The sequence below is a fragment of the Dipteris shenzhenensis genome, chromosome 11 (genome assembly GCF_047967505.1).
Source record: "Dipteris shenzhenensis isolate YYH24624 ecotype China chromosome 11, Dip_SZ_1.0, whole genome shotgun sequence".
NCBI classification, from domain to species: domain Eukaryota; kingdom Viridiplantae; phylum Streptophyta; class Polypodiopsida; order Gleicheniales; family Dipteridaceae; genus Dipteris; species Dipteris shenzhenensis.
In genome coordinates, this window is record NC_141606.1 from 1,086,309 (window position 1) to 1,110,979 (window position 24,671).

The 24,671-nt window shown below is 42.7% G+C and overlaps 1 protein-coding gene across 1 annotated transcript in view; it reads left to right on the forward strand.

Annotated features, from left to right (window-relative positions):
- The window catches only part of LOC147896457 (ribonuclease E/G-like protein, chloroplastic), a 94,432-nt gene that overhangs the window by 54,834 nt on the left and 14,927 nt on the right, over positions 1–24,671 (forward strand). The window contains exons 7-8 of the mRNA XM_087381283.1: positions 49–121; positions 1,992–2,104. Of these exons, the coding sequence (XP_087237409.1) occupies positions 49–121; positions 1,992–2,104 (186 nt within the window). The remainder of the gene's footprint in view (positions 1–48; positions 122–1,991; positions 2,105–24,671) is intronic.

Sequence of the window (24,671 nt, forward strand, 5' to 3'; positions counted from 1 at the left end):
CAATCAACAGTCTCTCCTGAGTTGTCTCTCATCTGTTGATATCTGCAGATTGCAGTAGAGTTACGTTTAAGAGATATTGGTGGTATAATTGTCATAGACTTTATCGATATGGACGATCCTGGTGAGTTTGCTTCACTTTTTCTTTTGGGTTTGTTTTTGGGGGTTCTTTAAAAGTATGTCTTCCTTTTGTTTTTCATAAAAGTTTTTGTTTACCTCATGTTTTCTTCTCTTTTATTTTCTGTGTAGATTTTTGTATGATTGGACTTATTCTAAATTTGTATGATTGGACTTATTCTAGTCTTACAAAGGTATATTTGTTTTTGGGGGTTCTTTAAAAGAGCTATTGTGCTGAGCTAAAAAGCCGTCAAATCTTTGTTGGGAGTTTACATGGCCTTCTTCTTTCCTTGTTATCTTGCATGCTTCAAGAGTGCCATCCATTCCATGGAAAACAAGGGCTTTGTCTGACTTGTGTTAGAAATATGGTTTCAAGGGGGAAAGCAAGAGAGCACACAAATGAAATCCATGTATTGCATAATGATGAAAACAGAATACAAACTGACTTTTATAGGTTAGCGTTGCTGAACCCTAACCCTAACCCTAACAAAATAGGGTTTGGGTAAACCCTAAAATGACTAAACCTCACTTATACTCACATAAACCCCTAGATTGACACTTAAAACTCCGTATATCCAACATTCCCCCCTACGGAGTCAGAGTGGAAGGTATGTGAGACTCCTTCAATAGCCATGATGACGTAGGCTATAAGGAGTCAGGACTCAACTAGTACACGGTTCGAAAACAATCTCAGAGGCAAGTAAGCATAGCTCAGAGGCTAGTGAGCATGGTACAAAAGATTCGACGACTGCAGCACGACACACGAGACATCGAGGGGGGACACAGATCACTCTGGGGGACCTCCCGTCATTGTTTAGACCCGGGATACGTCCCATGGGAGTCACGGTGGCTCTGGTCTTGTGTCGAGCCTTGTCCAAGAGACCGAGACGCACGGCACCCCTTGACGGGCGCCAGCGTCCCATCACCGGCTATGCACCAGCCAGGGTGACATGACATACGGAGGATTCTCCTCTGCTCCAGTCCTTTTCTTTTCTTTTCATTGTTACATCGAGATGTATTTGATTATATATGATTAGACTTAGGGTTCAGCACGGGTGATGATGCTCGTTTCAGTAGCTCCACCCTTAGTATGATTTGTATCAGGTTTTCTTTCAGTCTCATAGACCCATCGGTCTTCCGAAGACTCTAGTAAATTTTTTTTCTTTCTTTCTTTCTCTCTAGGAGCGTTAGCTCTGAGCACCTGATATTATATTGATGTTTTGCTACTCTGCTATTTTGCTCACTAGTTTAGGCTCACCAAGCATGGCTCAGAGGCTTATCATGCATGGATTTACAAAGACTCAGTGGTCTAGTAATAACATGCTTGACCACTCATGGCAACATACATCAGTGAACTCACATGACCCCCCTATGTATTGCATAATGATGAAAACTGAATACAAATTGACGGGTGGCAACTAACTAAAGCTCCACTATAGTAATAAATGCAATATTTTACAAACTTAATATTACATTAGAGTTTCAATAGCATAATTGTTTGTAGATAACATAACTGCATGGCAAGGTATATCTCTATCTGTTGGAGGTTTGGATCTAGGAAGACATCGCGGCCCTTGGAACAATATTGATCTTTTGCTTGTTTTGGAACTTCAGTTCTAAAGAACAAGTCTTTGGAATTTTCGGTCTCTCTTTATTTTTATCCAGTTTTACTCAATTTTGGCCATTATGGGCTTGTTGTATCTGATACTGAAATGAGGGAAAACGACCTTTTACATTTACTAAATCATTCTAGGGGCACGTTACTTTAAAGAGAAGGTTGGTCCCTAGTTCTAGACTGAATGCCTTCTTTTTGATGCTATCTTAAATGATAAATGATATCTTATAATGAGATTGGCTGTTGTACTTTTGTTGTTCAGAACATGAAACACTTGTGCATGAGGAGATGCGCAAAGCAATCCAGCTGGACCGTTCTGTAATCCAAATCTCAGAAATTTCTGATGTTGGCTTAATGGAGGTGACAAGAAGAAGGGTAAGCGAAAATTTGTGCAAAGATGCACTGAAAGTGTCCGCTCAACTTTGAAGTGTTTAAGAATGTTATATTGGCAAGAAGAAGCTGCTTCACTCCGAAAGGCCATGAAAGTTTGGTGTGGAACAGAATTGGGTGTATTCATGTGGAGTTAAGGTAACTGAGTTGATTGTGACAAACTTAGTTGTGGTTGATGAACCTGGCACTTTGAAATACTATAAACGGCAAGCTATTTATGGAAATACATGTTGAGATTTGTTCTATGAAATTATTCATCCACAAGAATACCTACAACAAAAGAAATTGGGAGATATCCTCAGAAAACTAGAATAAATTTGAAATTGAAGGGAAGAGAAAGAAAGAAGAAAGAAAGTCTATTAACGTCCACTGGAGATCAAAAGGTCTAGGGGACAGGAAGAAACCTTCTAGTACATCTGCTTTAGGGAGGGCACATGGCAGCTCCCAAGGAGTGCAAAAAGAAACCCTAATTATTTAGAGTACCTACATGATATTCTGGAAGAGTAAACAGCCATACATCATTTTAAGACTGAGAGTATTTTGGTTTTGATTTAAACTCTCTGATTAGTGCTACGCCTTCACGGTAAACTGCCCATTTTCCATCTTTTCTGGCAGCCCTGACTTTAGCTAATTCAGTTGCCTTAATCTTGAGTTGAGTTTGTGTAAGCTCTTCTGCTATCCATACTTTGGTGCCCTTCAGCTTGTAAGATTGTTGGAGAAGCTTGATCCGCATATCTTTTGACTTCAGTGCAAGGATTGCATGACCTCTCTATAGTGCAAGATAGAAGCTGGCCTGGAGTCATCGTCATCATCCTGCTCATCATCATTCACCCATTCAATGTTGGGCAAGCTTGATTTGATCTTTGTCAATATTTCACTATATGTGTCCTCCTCTTTGTACCAATCTTCTGGGAGCCCTCCTATTCTAATCTTCAGCGCATTATCACGTCTAGCTTCGTGTTCTTTAATCTCTGCTTGGATATCAGACTTACTTGCTTTGTTGTCCACTTCCACAATCACTTCCTTCTTAGCAGTTTGTACTTCAGTGTGAACGAGATCTTTGACTGTAGACACTAGCTGTGGAGTAGGGGGGAAATCCTTACAAGATTTTACAGCCTCATCAATTACTGCCTGCTTACCAGGCCCTTCCAGGATGTGAAGTCGGGCCTTTACTTCTGCCAGCTCCAATCGTAGCTCTCTCATGCAGATAAAAAATCTGATCCTGCTGCTTGAGGATGGGTCGTTTTGAGCCTTCTTGTTGGTAATTCCGTGCATAAGGAGAGGGTGTCATGCTGCAACTATAGGGTACCGAGTCTTGATGGATGTTGAATGAGTTGCGGGAGTTGAGGGGGACTTGGAGGAGAGGCTAGGTCAGTCCATAGTTGGTTGTATGATGAACCCCCTGGCTTAACCTAACCCGCGGGTTGGGTTGGGAATTTAGCCCAACTCCGGGTTAGGGAGGATTAGAACTAGACTAGGTACGGACGGGAGGTATGGACATGTATGGAGGTATGGACGGGAGAGGTTGTACGGTTGTATGGATAGAGAGGCTGTGCGGATGTGGTACGGATGGGAGAGGCTGTACGGACGAAGAAGCTATACGGACACTATGGTACGGGAGAAGCTGTACGGAGGCTAGTGGGAGGGAGAGAGATTATTAGAGAGAGAGAGAGAGAGAGAGAGAGAGAGTATATTAGAGGTTTTGAAAAGACGAAAGGGTCTTTAGAAACCCAGTATAGCTGCTTATGCTTGGGCACTGATGACGACATAAGTGTTGCTTTGCTTGCTAAGTATGTCTTCTGTTTGTTTTTCATAAAAGTTTTTGTTTACCTCTTTTTTCTTCTCTTTCATTTTCTCTTTTATTTTCTGTGCAGATTTTTGATCTTTAAAACAACAAAAACTCTAAATTTGTATGATTGGACTTATTCTAGTCTTACAAAGGTATATCTATGAGACTGATAGAACCTGATACAATGAGCTGAATCGGTAGAGCCTCTAAGTGGGCATTACACCCAGGACAAATATAACGTGATCATAAAATAGTGAGTACATAGAAATGTCTGAAGCCCATGGAGAGGATGGAAATCTGTGGTATGGCATCACTACATTAATCCTCTAGAGGCTAGGAGAGAGGTCATGTCCTTTGGGAGGTGCGATGGTGCATAAGTTTGCGGTGGCACAACACCTGTGATAGGGCGTTGGTGATGATCAATGTGTGTGGTGCACTGTGGTTTCCTAGCCGTTCCCCTATGTTGGAGGGGTGCCACTGTCACTCATGTCGGGTATGCTTCCAATCTGGTGAGCATGGAGGGAAGCTTCCCAAGCTTGATTTGTGCTTCAACCTGTGCCATGTCTCTCACTCTACCTTGCTCCGCCGTCTGCCTGGGGTGTGCAGGTTCATGTTGTTTGGCTGGAAAAACTAAATGATCATACTCTGAGTGGAGTCTGGTTGTCACCATTTGGGACTTCTCCTAAGAAACTAAAGAGTAATCTTTATTAGAATTGACTTTGGTCAAAGAATGGTGACGTTGGTTAACCAAGAATAAGTTTTATTGTTTTTACTTTTGCTTTGCATTGGTAAAAAGAGAACTGTGGGGACGCCCACAAGGGACTAGAAATAGTCCAAGAATTAGAATGCATGCATTAGTCTAACCTTTAACGGGTTAAAGTGTTGGTTTCTTGTTTGTGGCAATGTGTAGGACCAAGAGGAGTACAAAAAGGCCCTACAATTAAGGAAAAAGTGCAAAAATAAGGTCCTCCAAGGCAAAAAGCACCAAGATGTGGGCGCCTACTTTATGGAGGACCCCACAAGGCCAAATCAGCAAGAATTCCAGCACAATTTCCAAGAAAAGTCCCCTAAAACTGATTTTAGTATAAATCTTGATTCTATTGCAATAAAGACCTCCTGGGGGGTCCAGCCCTTATTTTTGGGCCCTAGTGTTGTGTTTTGCTCCTTACCCTTCTCTCGCAGCACTCTATCTTGTTGGCAATTCGATTTCCACAGCTTCAGCACGTTTCCTGAGGAGTGTATGGAATTTCTAGAGCTAAGCATCTTACCCCGGTATCACGACTTGCTCCAGAGGAGTTCGTGTTGATTGCGAATTGTCCCATGGTGCCAAAGTGACTTACGATTTCATTTGGTTTGGGTTTCAGTGGTACCAGAGCGTGGTTTTGCTACTTTCCTTGGTAGCAATGGTCCAAAGACTTGGCAAAGACATCTGTGAGGCGCATATCGGGATCCGTCAGGCGCATATTATGAGACCTAGGCAAAGACCTCTGTCCGTCAGGCGCATATCGGGATTCGTCAGTCGGGAGACCTCGGTGACATCTTGGTAAGGACATCCATCTGCTAGGCGCATATCGGGATCCGCCGTCAATCGGGAGACCCCAATGACATCCGTCAGGCGTAAGGCACTCAGCGAGCTTGCAGACGCAGGCGAACTGTGGGGGATAACAGAAATTGCTATTTTGGAACATAAGCTGGACTAGTGGTTGAACCATACAACCAAGGGCCGCACCCACCCATACTTCATCGTGCTTCGGACTCTCATCTTCACCCATAAGCGTATATCTCCTTGAATGGAGTAGGGGCTTTGCAGTTGATTGCCTTAGGCCCAATCAAGTTGATTCGATGGGTTCAATTTCCCATCTCTAACGGAGCATGGGAGTTCAGCTACCAAGAGGCGCAGTTCAGCTTCTAGACAATCCAGTAAGAAGCATTCTAAGGGATTTGAAGACGATCTTAGCGAAGAATTTGTGAAAGAAAAGATCAGGGAGTTTCAATTTTTAAAGCGAAAGCCTCGATCTCAGCGCGTATTCGAGGAGATGATGACCAAGCAAGTTTCAACATTGCTAAAAGAAAAGGAAGATCAAGAGCTTTCTCTCACTTCTCCATCAAAAGGCCTTTCTAAGCATTCACATTCTTCAAGGAAGTGCTCTCGGAGTTCTGATCACACCAAAGGTGTCATACTTCAAGAAAAAGAGGGAGGAGCTTGCAACCTCACAGGATTCGAGGCCGAAAGCATGGAAGGAGATCTCCCAGCTCAAGCCCATCTTCCTCTAGTTTTTCTTCTTCTTCTTCCTCTGCTTCTTGCTCATCTTCTTTGTATCCTTGGGACGCTCTCGTCATAAGTACAGAAGAAGGAGATCCAGATCTCGAAGCAGAGACTTCAAGGAAGGTGGTAAGTCGATCAAGTTACTACCTTTAATGGAAAGTATGGAGCCACTGAAAATGCTTTGTAGTTCATTCGTTAGTTTGATATAGCCTCCAAAATGGGGCACTATCGCGAAAAGTCTAAGTTAAAGATTGTAAGTCTTCACTTGACAAATAGTGCCAGTGCTTGGTGGGGAGCTCTTCTAGTTGCAGAAGAGGCTTCAAAGACATGGAAAGACTTTAAGAAGCAATTTTATGAGCATTTATTGCCCAAGAATTTCTTTGATGATGTTCATACAGCCTAGGAAAGTGTGTGCATGGCGGCCTCTGACGCCATCGAGACATATAATCAAAAGTTTTGGACAGCTTATCTTCAGATCATGCCCTTCAAAGAAATTTCAGAAAAGACGAAGCTTCGGAAGTATCGAGTGGGATTGCTTTCCAACATATGAACTCAAGTAAGCATTGATCCAAAGAAGACGAAGCTGCGAGATTTGATGCGGAAGCTATAGAAGTTAGACCAGTAGCAGTTGAGGAGGAGTCGATTTCAGAGCCCAGCAGGCCTGTTCAAAGAGATTTCAGCCTCAGAAGTTGAGGGGTCCATTCAAGCCTTTGAAAGGGAAGTCAAAGTTTACTCTAGAACAGTTTGAAGCCTTCTGAAAGGAAGGTAAGTGTTTCCATTGTGGAAAAGAATGGCATATGGCTGCTTAGTGCCCCGTAATGCCTGCGGGTCCAAGGGAGCAAAAAACGCCAAGAGAACCGCCAAAGCCTGTGGCGGGAGGAGTCCTCGATATGTTGGGCAGAACCATAGAACTGAGAGCTTTGCCTCGCATGGAGTAAAGTAAGAGATCACAATGCTTTAATTCTTTTTGATCCAGGAGCCACCAATAATTTCATCTCTGAAGATCTAGCTTTGAGGCTAGGAATTAAGACGGAAGAATTGGGATTATCTTTGGATGTAGAGCATGTTTTTGAAGGGGATCCTATCAAAGTCACACCTTTGATTGTAAAGCTCAGAATTCATGTACAAGACTATGTGGACCATGAAGAGTTTTATGTTTTACCTCTCAAGCATTATGACACTATTTCGGGTATGCCGTGGTTCCATAAAAAGGAGTAAGGGATTCGAATTATCTTGGACACATTATTTCCAAGGAAGGGATTCGAATGGATCTAGCCAAGATTAAAGCTATACGGGAATGGCCAGAGCTCACCTCGGTACATGAAGTACGCAGCTTTCTTGGGCTTTGTTCCTATTACAGATGCTTCAGCAGACACTTTGCTGATATAGCAGCCCCCTTATATGAGATGACCAAGAGAATGGTAGTTTTCAGGTGGGGAGAAAGACAGAGGACAGATTTTAATGCTCTCAAAGAAAAGCTAACAACCAAACCTATTTTTGTTGTTTCAGATTTACAGAAACCGTTTGATGTGGACTGCAATGCATGTGGAGAGTGTGTGGGAGCTGCCCTCCATCAAGAAGGTCAGGTTATAGATTATGAAAGCAGGAGGCTGCGTGATGCTGAGATTTTGTTGTTATTCATGCATTAAATATTTCAAAGCATTATCTTCTTAGAGCTGACTTTATAGTGAAGGCTGCCTTAAGTATTTCTTGACTCATATCAAGATCTCTGAAAAGCAGACGAAGTGGGCAAATTTTGTGTCCATGTTTCATTTTCAGATTGTCTATACTCCAGGATCTTGGAAAGAGTTGTAGATGTTCTATCGAGAAGGCTGGAAACCCCAGAATCGGCGTTGAAAAGCTCCAAAACGGCTTCGAAGATCCACACGTGCATGCATGCCTTGAACAGTGTGCCGACCAGCAGATAATAGGGCCGCTTGTAGCTCAAAAGAGACCCGAATAGAAGCGAAAAGAGGAGGGGAACAGAGGCGACAGGCTTTGGAGATTTCAGACAGGCAGAAACGAAAGGAAGTGGCTGAATGAAGGCAGCAATAAAGGCGGCTGTGCCAAAACCCTAATCGGGTAGGAGCAGCTGAAAGGAGCAGGCAGCTAGACGAAATTAGGGTTAGATCTGAAAGGATGATGACGTGAGAGGGCGGATTAGGGCAAGACTGACCTGCTCTGATACCATGTTAGAAACATGGTGGAGAGAGAGAGAGAGAGAGAGAGAGAGAGAGAGAGAGAGAGAAGAAGAAGAAGAAGAAGAAGAATATATTATCGTCCTCTGAAGACCAAAACCGGGCCTATGGGACCTGAGCAATACAATATCACAAGTACATGAAAGCTCCTCCCGAAGATGGGAGGGTGGAAAGAGAAACCACCTTCTAGGATTCAGGTGGATTCCTATGCTTGAAGAGCTTATACACAAATGTTCCTAAAGCTGAAGGTGACCCTTTATGCAGCAAATCAGCCAGTTTGTTATGTCCCTCAAGAGAGAGAGAGAGACAGAGAGAGAGAGAAGGTTAGGGTGTGAGGAAATGATGCTCAAATGAAGACATGACAAAAGGCTTTCATTGATTCATCAAGTGTGACAAGACAAGTGAAGTACAAGCCTTATATAGGCTACTCACTCACACACTAGCACCTAGTGCATATGGGATAACTCCCATGATGACAGGTGGCACTCACACATGACTCACACACATAGACTAGTACTAGATCACCTAGTACTTCGCACTAACACATCACATCACCACACTCTTTGGCTACGAGCAAGGTTAAATGTTAATAAATTAGTGAGGACCTAAAAGATTTAACTATTAAAGGCATGGGGTGGGGCACTAAGGTTTAGCAAGCGGCTAGCTTGAGCAGAAAGACTGTTAGCTTGCATTGATGGCTTCTTCAGAACACGCCATTTCATTTCGTGGGGACACTGAAAGGGTTGCAGATACTGGTAGTGGGACCTTGTAGGGAATTGGGGGCATGAGTCTCACGTTAAAAAATGTACATACACCTATTTTGATGATGGAATCACCCAAGCTAAGCGAGACAAGGCAATAGTGGTGTGAGATTTTGAAATTGGCTCGGAGGTGATAGGGTCTGAGACAGATGTTGTCTTTTTTGTTTGAGTGAACAGGTTACAACCAACTGGACTGTAATATTTTGGTATCAAATCTGAGAGCTAGGACTTTGGGAAAAGGGGTTACTTACTTCCTTGCTTGAAGTATGACCATGGTGTGAGTTTTTGTGTGTATAATTCCTTGTCCATTTATGCCAAGATATGTACGTCGCTTGTGGAAGGTGTTTTTGGTAAAGCAAGGCGACATTTTGCAGTAGACGAATTATATGTGCAAGCTTTGGATTTGAGCATCAAAAACATTGTCTGACGGGGGACTGTTGCTAGCATTAAGGTGATGGGACAATTCATTGATGTTACCTTAGTAGGATAAATCACACTGTTGGTGAAGAAAATGGCAATGATCCCCTTTCCCATTTTGGGTTTCTTAGTGGATAGAATCAAAGCCTTACTTCAGAGAGTGATGATGCTAATGTAGCCTTAATAGGAAGGATGGAAAATCTGCAAGTGGATCTCACAACTGAACTCAGTGAACAGGAAGAGGATAGAAGTGAGGTAATGGAGAGATTCATGCAGCCCAGGGATGCTCATGAGCCTATACAAGAACTGGTTCAGCATACAATAAATCCAGATCTTACTCCTGAAGAGAAAGAAGAATATTATAGGATGCTGTAGAAGTACCCCAATTTGTTCATCACCTCGTATGAAGAAATTAGGGGATTCCAGGGGAAGTCACTAAGAATTGAGTTAAAAGAGAATGCTAAGCCAGTATGTCAGAAGATGAGGAGATTAAGCCCAGAACAAAAGGAAGTGTTGAGAGTAGAGAAAGTGGAGTTGTTGAGAGCTGATATAATAATGCCAGTGACGCATTCGGATTGGGCCAGTCCTGTGGTGATTGTTCCAAAAAAAAGGGAAACGGAGAGTATGTGTGGACTATAAGCCCTTGAATGCTGCTACCAAGAGTAATCACTATCCTCTGCCACATATGGATGACATATTAGATATGGTAGCCGGCCATGAGATGTATAGTCTTTGTGATGGTACTCGGGTTACTTCTAGATTGCTATAGAGCTAGAAGATCTACTGAAGACCACCTTCATCACTCCGTGGGGGTGCTTTTGTTACAAGCGGATGCCCTTTGGTCTCAAGAATGCTTCGGCTCACTATCAGGAGAATTCTAATGAGGTACTAGCTCCTTATTTGGATAATTTTTGCAATGTATTTATTGATGATATCTGTGTGTACAATAATCGAAAAGCTAGATGCTGTTGAAAGGGTGGATGTAAGTGGCGGACAGCTGAATCCAATTAAGTGTCGTTTGGCAAGAAGTAGTATCAAGGTTTCGGGGCATACTGTTTCTGAAAATGGAGTTGCACCTGACCCAGATAAATTGAAGGCATTGATGATGTTGTCTACTCCTTCGAACGCCAAGCAATTGCATAATTTCATTCAAAAAGTGAAATATCTTGCAAGGTTTATTCACATGCTGGCCCAGGTGTTGTTTCCGCTCCAGCAAATGGCTAAGCATGAGCCATTGAAATGGACTTGTGAATGTGAAGAGGTATTTGAAGCTGTGAAAGAGATGCTTGGTCACATTTCTAGTTTGAAATCCCTCCCCTTTGATGGATTTCTGTCGTTGGTATTTGAAGAGCTGCTGATCGCTTGTTCTTGAGGTGAACGAGAATTTGAGGAGAAAAGCCAAAGGATTGTGTAGGAGACTGCTCATACACTGAGGAGAGATTGCTGCGTACATGAAGACAACGCTGATTGGGAAGTTGCCCATACGTGTGGACAAGGAAGGGTGAGGACCTATTCGACTGAAGTCTGGAGGATCTTGGATGATCTGCAGGAGTTGTGGCTCATTCCTATCGCTTGTGGTACCACAGATGTGCATTATTCCTGTTTGATTGAGTCTTGTTCATCGTGTCACTTGTGCCATCTCGGTTGAGAGTCTTCTTGGTGTCTTTGTGCTTGTTTGTGGCTTGTTGAGGGTATCATCTCAAGTCATCGTGGTCTGGATACATGCTCTGGGCGTTGTGCATTTGCTCTATTTCTATTGGAGCCCATCTTGCTAGTCTGATTCTCTAGGGAGTCCCGACCTCATATACAGAGCTAATTGAACCATGGTGATTTGTTGGTTGTTTTTTCTCTCCTTTTTCTTTCATGAACGTTACTCCTGGCTGTCTGAGGCATGACCATGCATGCTGAATTGGTAAACATTACCATGGAATGAAAAAGAGTTGCTTCACACTCGTCCTGTCTTCAGTTGCATAGGCTTTTCACTAGGTTCCCTACCACTTTTCTTTCATCAATGAACGTAGGTGGTACATGTACTAACTAGGCCTACAAGGCACATACCAAGGAATAAGTGGTACCTGTGGACAGCCCATAGAATGGCCTACAAACCCGCGTCCATGGTATGGGCTGAAGTATCTTGGACATTGCTCAAGGTACCTGAATATCTAATGCCATAGTTGCACATGTTCATCGTGTAGGGATATAGCAACCTATGACTGTACAGAGTACAACAGATCAAGTTACAAAAGGTACTAAGTTTAAAGCTTGTCGAAAAGCCTCAAAATTAGGTCAAGGTAGAGCCTTCGTAAATAGATCTGCCAAGTTGTCTTCAGTGGGAACATAAGACAACTGAATATCAGCTGTGCTGATAATCGCTCTCTGACATAGTGATAATGAACCTCAATATGCTTTGTGCGAGCATGGAAAATAGGATTCCGTGCAGCAACGAAAGCACTCTGACTATCAGTGAAGATGACGGTAGGAGCAGTCTGACATGCTTAAAGATCTGCAAGTAGCTTCCGAAGCCAAGCACACTCCACTGTAGCTGTAAAAGCTGCTCTGTAATCAGCTTCACATCTAGAAGTATAGAAGTAGCAATTGTACTTTGCTTCTTGCTGAACCAAGAAACACATGAAGTACCAAGCATAAAACTGCTGCCACTATGTGACACACAAGTGTCCGAACAGCCCAATCACTGTCAGTGAATCCATGCATGAAAAGTGAAGCATCAGCCCCATAAAGAAGGCCTAAATGCTGAGTGCCTTTGAGATATCTGAAAACATGCTTGAGGGCATGCCAATGGTGCATAGATGGGCTGTGCATATATGTGCTCAACTATGAGACAGCATACTGTAGATTAGGTCTCGTATGGCATAAGTAAATCAAACAACTAATTGCCTGCTGAAAGAGTGACATCACATGTACCGCTGCTATCCTCAAGAGAGAAGTGAAAACCGGTCTCTTATGGTGTGGATATTGGGTTGCAATCCTCAAACTGAAAACACTGCAAAAGCTGTCCAATGTACTTGGATTGTGACATCAAAATGCCCCCCTCACCGCTAGCAAATTGGATGCCCAGATAGTAGTGCAAAAGACCAAGATCAGACACAACAAATGTCTTTTGCAAATCAAGCTTAAAATCTGCAATCTGCTAAGCTTGTGTCCCAGTCACAAGCATGTCATCCACAAAAAGGACTAAAATCAGCAAATTTGTCCCACGCTTGCGGATGTTAAGGGTAGCCTCTCTAGGGCTCTTCTGAAAGCCTAGTGTGAGCAATTGATTATGAATCCTGGAATAACAAGCCCGAGGTGCATGCTTCAATCCATATAGGGCTTTTTAAAAGCGGCATACCTTGCTTTCAGAACCTTCAACCTCAAAGCCAGGAGGTTGGGAAACATAGACCTCTTCGTTCAAATGCCCATGAAGGAAAGCTATCAAGGCAATAACAAAGTGAATAGTAGTGATCCTAGAAGTGGGAGGAAAGGTCTCCTCAAAGTCAATGCCGTGCTGTTGAGCATAGCCCTTAGCAACAAGACGGGCTTTGTAACGGTCCATTGAACCATTAGCTTTCCGTTTAATTTTATAAACCCACTTAGTTCCAATGGCATTCTTGCCAGGAGGCAAATGTTACAACTCCCAAGTGTTATTCTAATGGATAGAATCCAATTCAGCTTGCATAGCCTTCAACCAACAATCATTCTGAAAGGCATATTGATGACATAAGGGCTCTTCATTGCATGCTATAGCAACCAAAGCATAAGCAACAAAACTAGCATGCTCTTTCCGGACAGCTGCTCTAGTACGGGATGGCAAAGGAGTATCTTGTTTGCTGTCTTTTAATGTGTCAAGGAGCCAACGAGGGACCTTTTTGGGCTCTTCGATTTCAGCTCTTTCGTGGTCAAGAGCCGTGTGCCAATGGTCCTGATTAATGAGAGGCATATGAGACTTAATATCTTTCTGCACACGTGGCTACAAATGACCAAGAGATGGAGGAGGTACAACCTCAGATGGAATATCATCGTGAGCATGGGGTGGAAACAAAGGCAACAAGGTGTCAAAAATATATGGGGCATCAACCTTAGCCAAGGCAATAAAGTGCTTGAAGCATGAAGAAACTTCAGATTTGGATTTCAAGGCGAAAATCCAAGTGTCCTAACTGACCTAGATGGTACATAAACTAACTGTACCAATAGTCCTAACTGACTATAACTAGGCCTACAAGGCTCATACCAAGGTATAAGTGGCATCTATGGATAGCCCATGAGATAGCCTACAAACCCCCCTCCATGGGTTGAAGTATCCTGGACATGGCTCAGGATACCTAAATATCTAGTGTCATGGTTGCACATGTTCATCCCGTATATCCATCCTGGACATGGCTTAGGATACCTAAATATCTAGTGTCATGGTTGCACATGTTCGTCCCGTAAGATATAGCAACCTATGACTGTACAGAGCACAACATATCAAGTTGTAAAGGTACTAAGTTTAAAGCTTGCGGAAAAGCCTCAAACTTACGTCGAGGTAGAGCCTTCATAAAAAGATCTGCCAAGTTGTCTTCAGTGGGAACATAAGACAACTCAATATCACCTACTGATAATCGCTCTTTCACACAGTGATAGTGAACCTCAATGTACTTTGTGCGAGCATGGAAAACTAGATTCCGTGCGACAGCCAAAGCACTCTGACTATCAGTGAAGATGACGGTAGGAGCAGCCTGACATGCACAAAGATCTGCACGTAGCTTCCGAAGCCAAACACAAGTGTGAGTAAGTGAGAATGAATTCTTGAATACCAAGCCGGAGGTGCCTGCTTCAATCCATAGAGGGCCTTTTTCAAGCGGCATACCTTGCTTTCAGAACCTTCAACCTCAAAGCGAGGAGGTTGGGAAACATAGACCTCTTTCTGCAAATGCCCATGAAGGAAAGCTGTCTTAATATCAAGCTGATGTATATGCCAATGAAAGTGGGCAGCAAAGGCAATAACAATGCGAATGGTAGTGATCCTGGAAGTGGGAGCAAAAGTCTCCTCAAAGTCAATGCCATGCTGCTAAGCATAGCCGTTAGCAACAAGACGAGCTTTGTAACGGTCCACTGAACCATCAGCTTTCCGTTTGATCTTGTAAACCCACTTAGTTCCAATGGCATTCTTGCCATAAGGCAAATCACACAACTCCCAAGTGTCATTCTGATGGATAGAATCCAATTCAGCTTGCATGGCCTTCATCCAACAATCATTCTGAAAGGCATCTTGATAACATAATGGCTCTTCATTGCATGCTGTAGCAACCAAAGCGTAAGCAACAAAACTAGCATGCTCTTTCTAGACAGCTGCTCTCGTACGGGCTGGCAGAGGAGTGTCTTGTTTGCTGTCTTTTAATGTGTCAAGGAGCCAACGGGGTACCTTTTTAGGCTCCTGAATTTCTGCTCTTTCCTGGTCAAGAGCGCAGTGCAAATGATCCTGATCAATGATAGGCATATCTGGCTGAATTTCTGCTTGCACATGTGGCTGTAAATGACCAACAGATGGAGGGACAACCTCAGATGGAACATCATCCCGAGCATCGAGTGGAAACAAAGGCATCAAGCTGTCAAATATGTCTAGGGCATCAACAACGGCCTGTTTTTGACAGTCCAGTAAAGGCATAGTGGAAGATTCATCAAACACAACATCCCCGTGCGGGGCTGATATAGCTTATAGCCCCTGCTCTCTGAACTATACCCAAGAAAAATGCATTTAACAGCTTTATCATCCAACTTAGTGCATCTCTGTGAAGGCACATGAGCATAAGCTAAGCATCCAAAAGTCCTCAAGTGGGAAATGCAAGGCTTACGACCCGTCCAAGCGTGATAAGGTGTAATAGTCTGCAATGCCTTTGTAGGACATCTATTCGAGATGTAATTTGCACACATGACCGCATCCAACCACAACTTATTAGGCAAATGTTTGCCTTTCAACATGCATCTGGCCATTTCCATCGTTGATCTATTCTTCCGCTCAGCCACGGGATTCTATTGAGGAGTATAAGGCACCGTGCATCGATGATGAATGCCACGGGAAGCCAAAAAAGTAGCAAATTTCTTCGACATGTATTCACCCCCCCCCTGTCTGTATTAATGTGAGCAATGTGCAGTCCACTCTCATTCTCAGCCAAGGCAATAAAGTGCTTGAAGCATGAAGAAACATCAGACTTGAATTTCAATGCAAAAATCCAAGTGAACCTGGTGAAATCATAATTAAAAGTAACAAAATAATAGAAGCCCCCAAGAGCTGTAACCCTCATGGGTCCACAAACATCACTATGAACTAGATAAAGACCAACTCTCCCATCCTTGGGAAATGCAGCACGGTGTATCTTACCAAGCAAACATGGTTCAGCTTTGAAGGCATATGCATTTTGGGAAGATCCAGAACCATACCGTCCTTATATAACTTCACAAAAGCCCCAAAGTTGAGGTTTCCAAACCTCTCATGCCACAAATGGGTATGTGCCATGGTAGAATCAAGAGCAAAGGCATGTGTATCTGCAAGTGCAGCGTCATCATCCAAACATCTGTCATAAGCATCAAGTCGATAAAGACCTCTAGTTAATGTGCCAGTCAAGACCACGGGAAAGGCATGTGTAGCATCATACACTGCACACCGCCACCATAAAAAATAACCTTAAAGCCACATGTAGCTATGGCTGAAATAGAAATGAGGTTCTTGCGAATGCCTGGGCAAGTTGCTCTTACATCTGTCTCTGGTGGTGTTGTCACTCTAGAGAATGTGCTTTATGTTCCAATACCTTTCCTCGAACCTTTTTGAGAATATTTTGATAGTCATGGGTAAATGCATCTGTTGCCTCCACTCTATGGGGCAATCGTGTGATAGGAATAGGTAAAACCTTCCCATAGATAATCTCAAAGGGTGCTCTTCCAGTTGCGGAATGAGGAGTATTATTATAAGCAACTGTAAGAGATGAAGATGTTGGTCCCAAGTCTTTGGTTGACTTCCCGCATAAGCCCTTATCATATCCAGAATAGTACTATTTGTAACTTCAGTTTGTTCATTCGAATCTCGATGAAAAGCTGATGAGAAATCTAACTTCGTTCCTAGATTATGAAATAATGCAGTCGAGAAATTACTGCAAAACTTCGAATCTCGATCACACTATAATCTTTGGCAAGCCACGATGAACAAAGATATGCTTGATGAATAAATGTGCAGCTTGCTGAGCTGTTAAAGTCTTCTTGCATGGGATGAAATAAGCTTGCTTACTGAAACGATCTACTATCGTCCAAATCATATCATTTTGATTCGCTGTAGCAGAAAAACCTGTTATGAAATCCATGGATATTTGTTTCCAAGGTTGCGTAGAAATAGGCAAAGACATTAGCAATCCTGGGGTCTTTTCTTTGTAACTCTTGATCTTCTGGCAAGTGATGCATTCGGCTACAAACTTAGCCACATCTTTTCTTATAGTAGGCCAATGAAATTTTCTTGCTATCACTTGTAAAGTGGCAGTCACTCCCCTATGTTGGAGATAAGTGCACACTAAGTGTACTATTTCCTGATCTACATTTGTCTAAGTCTAAGTCTAAGTCTAAGTCTAGTCTTTATGTCTTGAGTGTGTGCCATGTGGCACTTCTACAATTATCCCATAAGCACTCTTGCTTTATGTCTTGTACTTTGGCCCATATATTCAATGGGTCACATCATTGTAATCCATCAGTCTAGCTTGTGTCTTGTCTACACTCTTCTCAAGGTATTTCTAGTCTTTCAGTCTCATCATTTCATTTCTAGTTTCTAGTTCTAGTTCTTGCTTCCCTATTCCAACATGGTATCAGAGCTAGATTGATCCCTCTTCTCCCGCTTCTCTCTTCTCAAATCTGCCCCCCCCCCCGCTCAGATCTACCTCTTCTCTCCCCTGCTGCAGATCTGCCCCTCTTTCTGCCCCGCCATTGCGCTCCAGATCTGCGCGACTCTGCTGCACTTTTTTCCTGCTCCAAATTTCTGCGCCCGCTCCAAATATCTGTGCCAGATCTGTGCAGCTCAGCCAGATCTGAGCGCCAGATCTGCTGTCACGTCAGATCTGTGCAGCACCTGCTGTCACTGACAGATCTGCGCAGTCTAGCATCCACCTCTGCTCTCCGTACTCTTCCGTACGACCGCCGTACGTCGTTCGTACTCCGTCCGTATGCCGCCGTACGTCGTTCGTACTCCGTCGCCTGTACTCTGCGCCGTCGTCCGTACTCTGCGCCGTATGTCCGTACTTTGCGCCGTCGTCCGTACAGTCCGTACGACTGTACGGAATCCGTACCTGCACAGACTGACTTCTCCAGCTCCATCTTCACAGAGATCTGCATCCTTTTGCACCTCTACCTCTGCCCAGGTTTAAGGTACTACACTTTGCCTCTTTCAATTTGTTGAACAGTCTCTCCTTTTTTGCTGGTTCCTCCTGCTTCGATGGGCTGTCATATGCTATGGCCCTGACAAAGTAGTGAGAGAATTGGCTTCTGGGATCTCTTCCTCTCATTTATTTCTGCAATATTGTAAGGGAATAGACACTGCCCTTGCATCCTAGCAAGAGGTAAGACCTTCCCACATGGCATCCTCCTCTCATTCTCTCATATCTATCGACAAATTCAATGGATCCAACTTTCATACTTGGCAGATCAAAATCAAGTGCCATCTTATGAAAGAAGGCCTTTGGGACATTGCTCACCGTGATGCTCCCAAAGGTCCATCTGAGCAAGTTGTTGCTGCCAAGAACGACAAAGCCTATGCTATCATATTGCTCGGCCTTGGAGATGATTACATTCATCACATCTCCGACATACAGTCTGCTCCTCAATCATGGATCACTCTCGGTACTCTTTTTGGAGCCCGATCTAAAAACTCTAAAATTGCACTTATGATCTCATTCTTTGATCTACATATGCAGGAAGGAGCTACTATAGCCTCTCATGTCAATTATCTTCGCAGTCTTATGGTTGAGCTTGCGTCAGTCAAGTCTCCCATTTCCGAAGATATTGCTATTGCTGTGCTTCTCAAAAGCTTACCTGACTCCTATGATACTCTTGTCACTACCTTCAAGTATCATAATAATCCTTCTCTTGAGGGTATCATCAATGCTCTCCAAGAGGAAGAAAGAACTCAACAACGAAAGGTAACTGACACTGTATTTTTAGCAAAGAAAGGAAGTTCTAAGGTAAGAAAGCCTTGCACCCATTGTGGCAAAACTAATCATGTGGAGAAGGACTGTTTCAAGGCTCATCCATGCACCATTTGTGGCCGTGATAATCACCGGGAGAGAGATTGCTACTCCAAAACCTCTACATCAGCTCCTGCATCTACCTCAGCCCATGTTGCTGCAACATCTCCATCAGTTGATCCTGCTGTTCCTTCCTCACATGATGAGAAGTGGGCTTTCTGATTACTTCTATGTCTTGTCTACCACCTTGACCACCGATGATGTAGGTCAAGGGGTTCTAGTGTCTTGGTCTTTCTATTTATCTACAGTTAGTCTTCTGTCTATCTAGTCTTGCCTGTCTATCTATTTGTCTATCAATCTGACTGTGCTTTAGATCCATCTTGTCCCTACCCTTGTGGACCCATATGAGGATATCACTTGAGGAGGGGTGTCTCAGGATCTTTTTGTTCTGTCATGTCTTCTATCTTGTCTCTCAGCCTATCAGTCTTTATGTCTATCTTCTAGTCTTGTCTTTCTGTCTTACTCCTAGTGGCCACTTAAGGAGGGTGTTGGAGATAAGTGCACACTAAGTGTACTATTTCCTAATCTACATTTGTCTAAGTCTAAGTCTAAGTCTAAGTCTAGTCTTTATGTCTTGAGTGTGTGCCATGTGGCACTTCTACAATTATCCCATAAGCACTCTTGCTTTATGTCTTGTACTTTGGCCCATATATTCAATGGGTCACATCATTGTAATCCATCAGTCTAGCTTGTGTCTTGTCTACACTCTTCTCAAGGTATTTGTAGTCTTTCAGTCTTGTCATTTCATTTCTAGTTTGTAGTTCTATTTCTTGCTTCCATATTCCAACACCCTATGTCCCATATATGGTGGTTGGTGCATTTCCTCCATTACAATTTGTCTAAAGGGTCGAGTGATGCATAATTTCTTTTGATAAAAGAGGTATCCATCATTGCATGAATAGTCCAACTTGGGATTTCAATTATATTCTCTAATTTGTTCCATATATTGGAAAAGTCTGGATCCCCTTGATAAGAATTCTGCATACCTTCGAAAGGCTAGGTCTCTACAGCGGTGATGTGATTAATGCTTGGCTTTCTGCTAAGAGCATCAGCAACTACATTTTCTTTTCAGGTTGATACTGAATCATGGGCTGAAAACTCTGTATAAATGATGCCCATTTGATATGCCTATCGGATATAAGTGGCTGAGTCAACAAATGCTTGATACTTTGTTGATCGGTTTTGATAAGAAACTTAGCTCCCATCAAATAGTGTTTCCACATTTGTAAGGCATGCACAACAGCGGTTAATTCTTTATTATATGTACTATAATTGCATTCCGCTGGTTTTAATTTTTGGCTCTCATATGCTATTGGATGACCATCTTGCATAAGTACGGCTCCAATTCCATATCCACTGGCATCGGTTACAACTACAAAGAATGGTCTAGAGAAATCGGGTAGTTGCAACATAGGAGCTTGTGTGAGAGCTTCTTTCAAAGCTGTAAAAGACGCTCGGTCCATAAGAAATGCTTAGCTTTTCTAAGAAGGTCTGTCAATGGATGTGCAATGTATGCGAAATTCTTAGCAAACTTTCTATAAAAGCTACATAATCCCAAGAATGATCTTAATTCATGTATATCTTGGGGCTTAGGCCATGTGACTATGCATTCAATCTTCTTTGGATCTACTCGAATCCCATCGGCGGATACAATGTGATCCAAATACACTATCTGATCTTGAAAGAAACTACTCTTTTCAGGATTTATGTACAATTGATTTTCTTTCAAGAGTGAAAAGACTAGCTTCAGATGTTCCTTATGCTCCTTAACGTCTCTGCTAAACATCAGAATATCATCGAAAAACACTACCACACAATCTTGGTGTTTAAGAAAGATTCGGTTCATCATTCTACTAAAAGTGGCTGGAGCATTAGTTAGCCCAAAGGCATAACTAGGAACTCATAATGTCCCGTTTGAGTTCTAAAGGGAGTCTTGTATATATCCTCTTCTACCATACGTACTTGATGATAGCCGGATTTGAGATCTATCTTACTGAAGACCTTGACCCCTTTCAATTTGTCCAAAAGATCATCAATCCTAGGGATTGGATATTTGTTCTTCAGTGTGATTTTGTTTAGTTCATGATAGTCTATGCACATTCGATAGGTTCCATTTTTCTTTTTGACTAATAAGACAGGTGCTCCATAAGGAGAACTGCTGGGTCTTATGAATCCTCTCTCTATCAATTCCTCCACTTGCTTTTGAATTTTCTTTTATTCTAGTTGGTTGATTCTATACGGCGCTTTGCAAGGTGGAGTATTGCCCGGTAGGATTTCTATCCTATGATCTTCAGGTCGAGAACATGTTAGTCCAGGCAGTAAATCCTCTAAGAAACAATTAGAAAATTGAGAAAGAAATTTTTGGTGTGTAGGGTTAGTGTTTGGCTGAGTAGCCGTTACCGTATTCACCAAAATTAGATATGTCTTCTCACGTTTTCTCATTGCTCTTTTGGCTTGTGTGTGGTTGAGTAAAGGACTGATCTCAAGTTTCATTGAGCTTTTCAGACATATGTCTTGTCTTTTCTTCTCAATCCACATCTGATGTAAATCGTAATCTATCTTAGGATTATAGTGATGCCTCCATGGCATTCCTAAGATGATGTCCTCTCCCTGTAGGGATGCCACTAGAAAGTCTCGTCTATCCTTGTAGGGTTTGATTGAGATCTCAAGATTCTTGACCTCTCTAGTGCAATTGTACTTTGTCTTGGTAAAAGCAGCTTTGACCTTATAGTTAGATGGGAAAGACTCTAGGTTTAGCTTTGCTAAGGCTCTTTCCGAAATGAAATCATGTGTACTACCATCGTCATGCAAAATAACCTCTTCTTTGTCATTAATGAAACCTTTCATTTTTAGAAGAGCATGACAATTATACTTACCTCCCTCTTGCTTGGCTGCTTCGTCGTCAATCATGTGTGCACTTTCACCATCGGGGTCTTCTTTCTCAGTGGCTATGTGTCCCATTTTGTTGCACTTAAAACACCTTATTTCTTTCTTTGGAAAATTTCCACCGTTCGGCTTCGAAGAAGAACCTGTCTTCTATGGAACAAAACCATTTTTAGATTTAAAGAAGGGCTTTTTATCAAATCTCTTTTTCTTATAGAAGGGTACATGCCGTTCCAAATCTTTCCCTTCCTTTGGGATTCCATTCTTCCTCTCACAATTATTGCTAGCGAAATCGCAGAGTTCAGTGAGCGAGGATGAAACGTGTTAATCTCGGCTCTCAACTTAGATTTTAGACCTGCCACATACTTCCTGCGTTGATCTCGCTTATTAACTTTCTCTAAGGACTGTAATTGGATCAACGTTTGTCAAAATCTATTAGTATACGTGGAGATCGTTTCCTTATCAAACTGCCTAAAAGTATCCCACTGTTGTCTGGCTTTTGCTTTGAAATGTGAGGGAAGGAATTCTCTCTTGATGAGCTTTTGAAAGGACTTCCAAGATTTTGGTCGTCTTTTATTGTGCTTAGTGATGTTCCACCAAAGTACAACACTCTCTACTAAATGATTTGCAGCACATTTAATCTTATCTTTTTCAGAGAATTTCTCCCCTGAAAAATAATAATCTAACCGACTGATCCAAGATAAGATAGTGTGTGCTTCTTTCTTTCCATCGAAATTTTGAAATGAGAAAGCTTTTCTACTTATCTTACTCTCCTTCTTCGAATTTTGTGCTCTGAGTGTGGCTTTGACTGTCCTGATAATAGGATCATCGTCGGAATCATTGTCGGATGACTCATCGTCAGATGAATGTCTCTTCCTTTTCTTACCATTGATTTTCTTTTCCAATCTCTCCCTATGCTCACGCTCATTGGCCAACTGTGCTTGAAGTACATCTAACTGCTCTTGAAGCGTGGGTGGTTGTGGCTGATGCGCCATGATTATGCGGTAAATACAAATAAAGCGGAGCGGAGAAAAATAAGGATACTAAGTGTATGAAAAATTAAACAGATGAAAAAAAAGTGTGATTCGAGTGTATGGTAAGGAATGGATGGCGGAAGATATTAAGTGTATGAAATATAAAGCAAAAGAAATCACTTATCTCGCTCTTTGATCAGAAGTAGAAAAGAATAGAGTGGGAGATATGTGACCATTGACGTTGCTTGTAGTCGTCTTTGCGTTCGACCGCTCTCCAATCAATTGCACAGTGATTTCGTGGTTTCAAATCGCCTTCTTGATTCGAGCTTGCTCAGATTTTGCTTTGCTCTTCTTCTTTTTTTCTTTTTTTTGGTACGCCTTTGATGGTCGGTGGAGTGGCCTCGTACTTTGTGTTGCAGATTGCCAAAGAGAGGGAAAACGTCTTCTTTTTGAGAACCTTAGAGCGCTCTCTCTCTCTTTTTAAAAAATAAAAAAATAAAAAAATAAATAAATTTCCTTAAAGGCTTTTTGTGAACCTTTAATAAACGATGTAGGCCGGTGCGGGTCATGGAGGGTTGGAGTTCAAGATGGCATGCAGGTCGAAGTCTTGCAGGCAGCTACAGGTCCCGCAAACGGGGTCGCGCAGAAGGAGAGAGATTGCCAAGGTCTCTAAAGAGAGCTGTCAAAGTAATAGAGGCTCGGACAACCTCTGAGGTAACACGGCTGCATTGCGCATGGGTAGAAACTGCCAGTGGTATTGTAGATCTGCACGTGATGGCTGGCTGCACAGTGCACTCAATGCACTAGGCCTTTTAATGAAAGCAGCGTTGGCGCGGAGTCTAGGGTCATGGATGGGTGAGCCGGGAGCGGATGCTGGGCTGTTGTGAGGCTGTGAGCCACTGCTCACTGACGACTCCTGAGTGCTCCCTTGTCCCAAGGGTCCTGTCTCGATGAGGGCATAGGATCCGGATAATAAAGATATAGGCTAGCTGCGCACTGGAAGTCTAGAAGTCTACTTCGAAGTTTGCGAACAAGTTGTTGCAGGACTCCCGAGATGATGACTTTCACAGCTTCCCAATGCTTCTTGCCAGGTGTTGCCATGTATCTACTGACAACTCCCACTGCAAAGGCAATATTTGGACGTGTAGCCACCATTGCATACATGAGACTGCCAACCGTGAATGCATAAGGAATCTTGGCCATTTCAGCCCTTTCATCTGACTGTGGGCTGTCTTTCTCACTGAGTTTCACATATGGAGGCAATTGAGTACTAAGAATCTTGCCTCCCTCCATATTGAAACGCTGCAAAACCTTGCCAATGTATTCCTTCTGAGACAAATAGAGCAATTTCTTATTTCTGTCCCGTATAATACGCATCCCTAAGATGTGATTTGCATCACCAAGATCCTTCATATCGAAGGTCTTATGCAGTCCCATCTTCAATGCATCAATCTCATACCGAGATTTGCCCGCAATAAGCATGTCATCAACATAAATGATGAGCAAAATAAGGCTACCATCCTTTGCTTTCTTGGTATAGAGACAGTGATCAACATCACTTCTCCTAAACCCCTGAGATTGCATGAAAGTATGGAATTTGAAGTACCACTCCCTTGGAGCCTGCTTCAACCCATATAAGCTCTTTTTCAGCTTGCATACCAACTTTTCTTTGCCTTCATTGACAAACCCTTCTGGCTGTACCATATAAATCTCCTCATGAAGAAACGCAGTTTTGACATCCATCTGACACAAGTCCATGTCCTCACGTGCAACCAATGCCAAAACAGTCCTCAATGTTGTCATTTTCACCACAAGAGAAAAGATTTCATCAAAGTCAATGCCCTTCTGTTGCTTGAACCCCTTGGCAACCAATCTTGCCTTGTATTTGTTCTCAGCATTAGGAGTGACTTTGATCTTGTACACCTATTTGCATGGTAAGGCATTCTTACCAGTTGGTAGTTTCACCAAATCCCATGTTTTATTTTTGATAAGAGAATCCATCTCTGAATG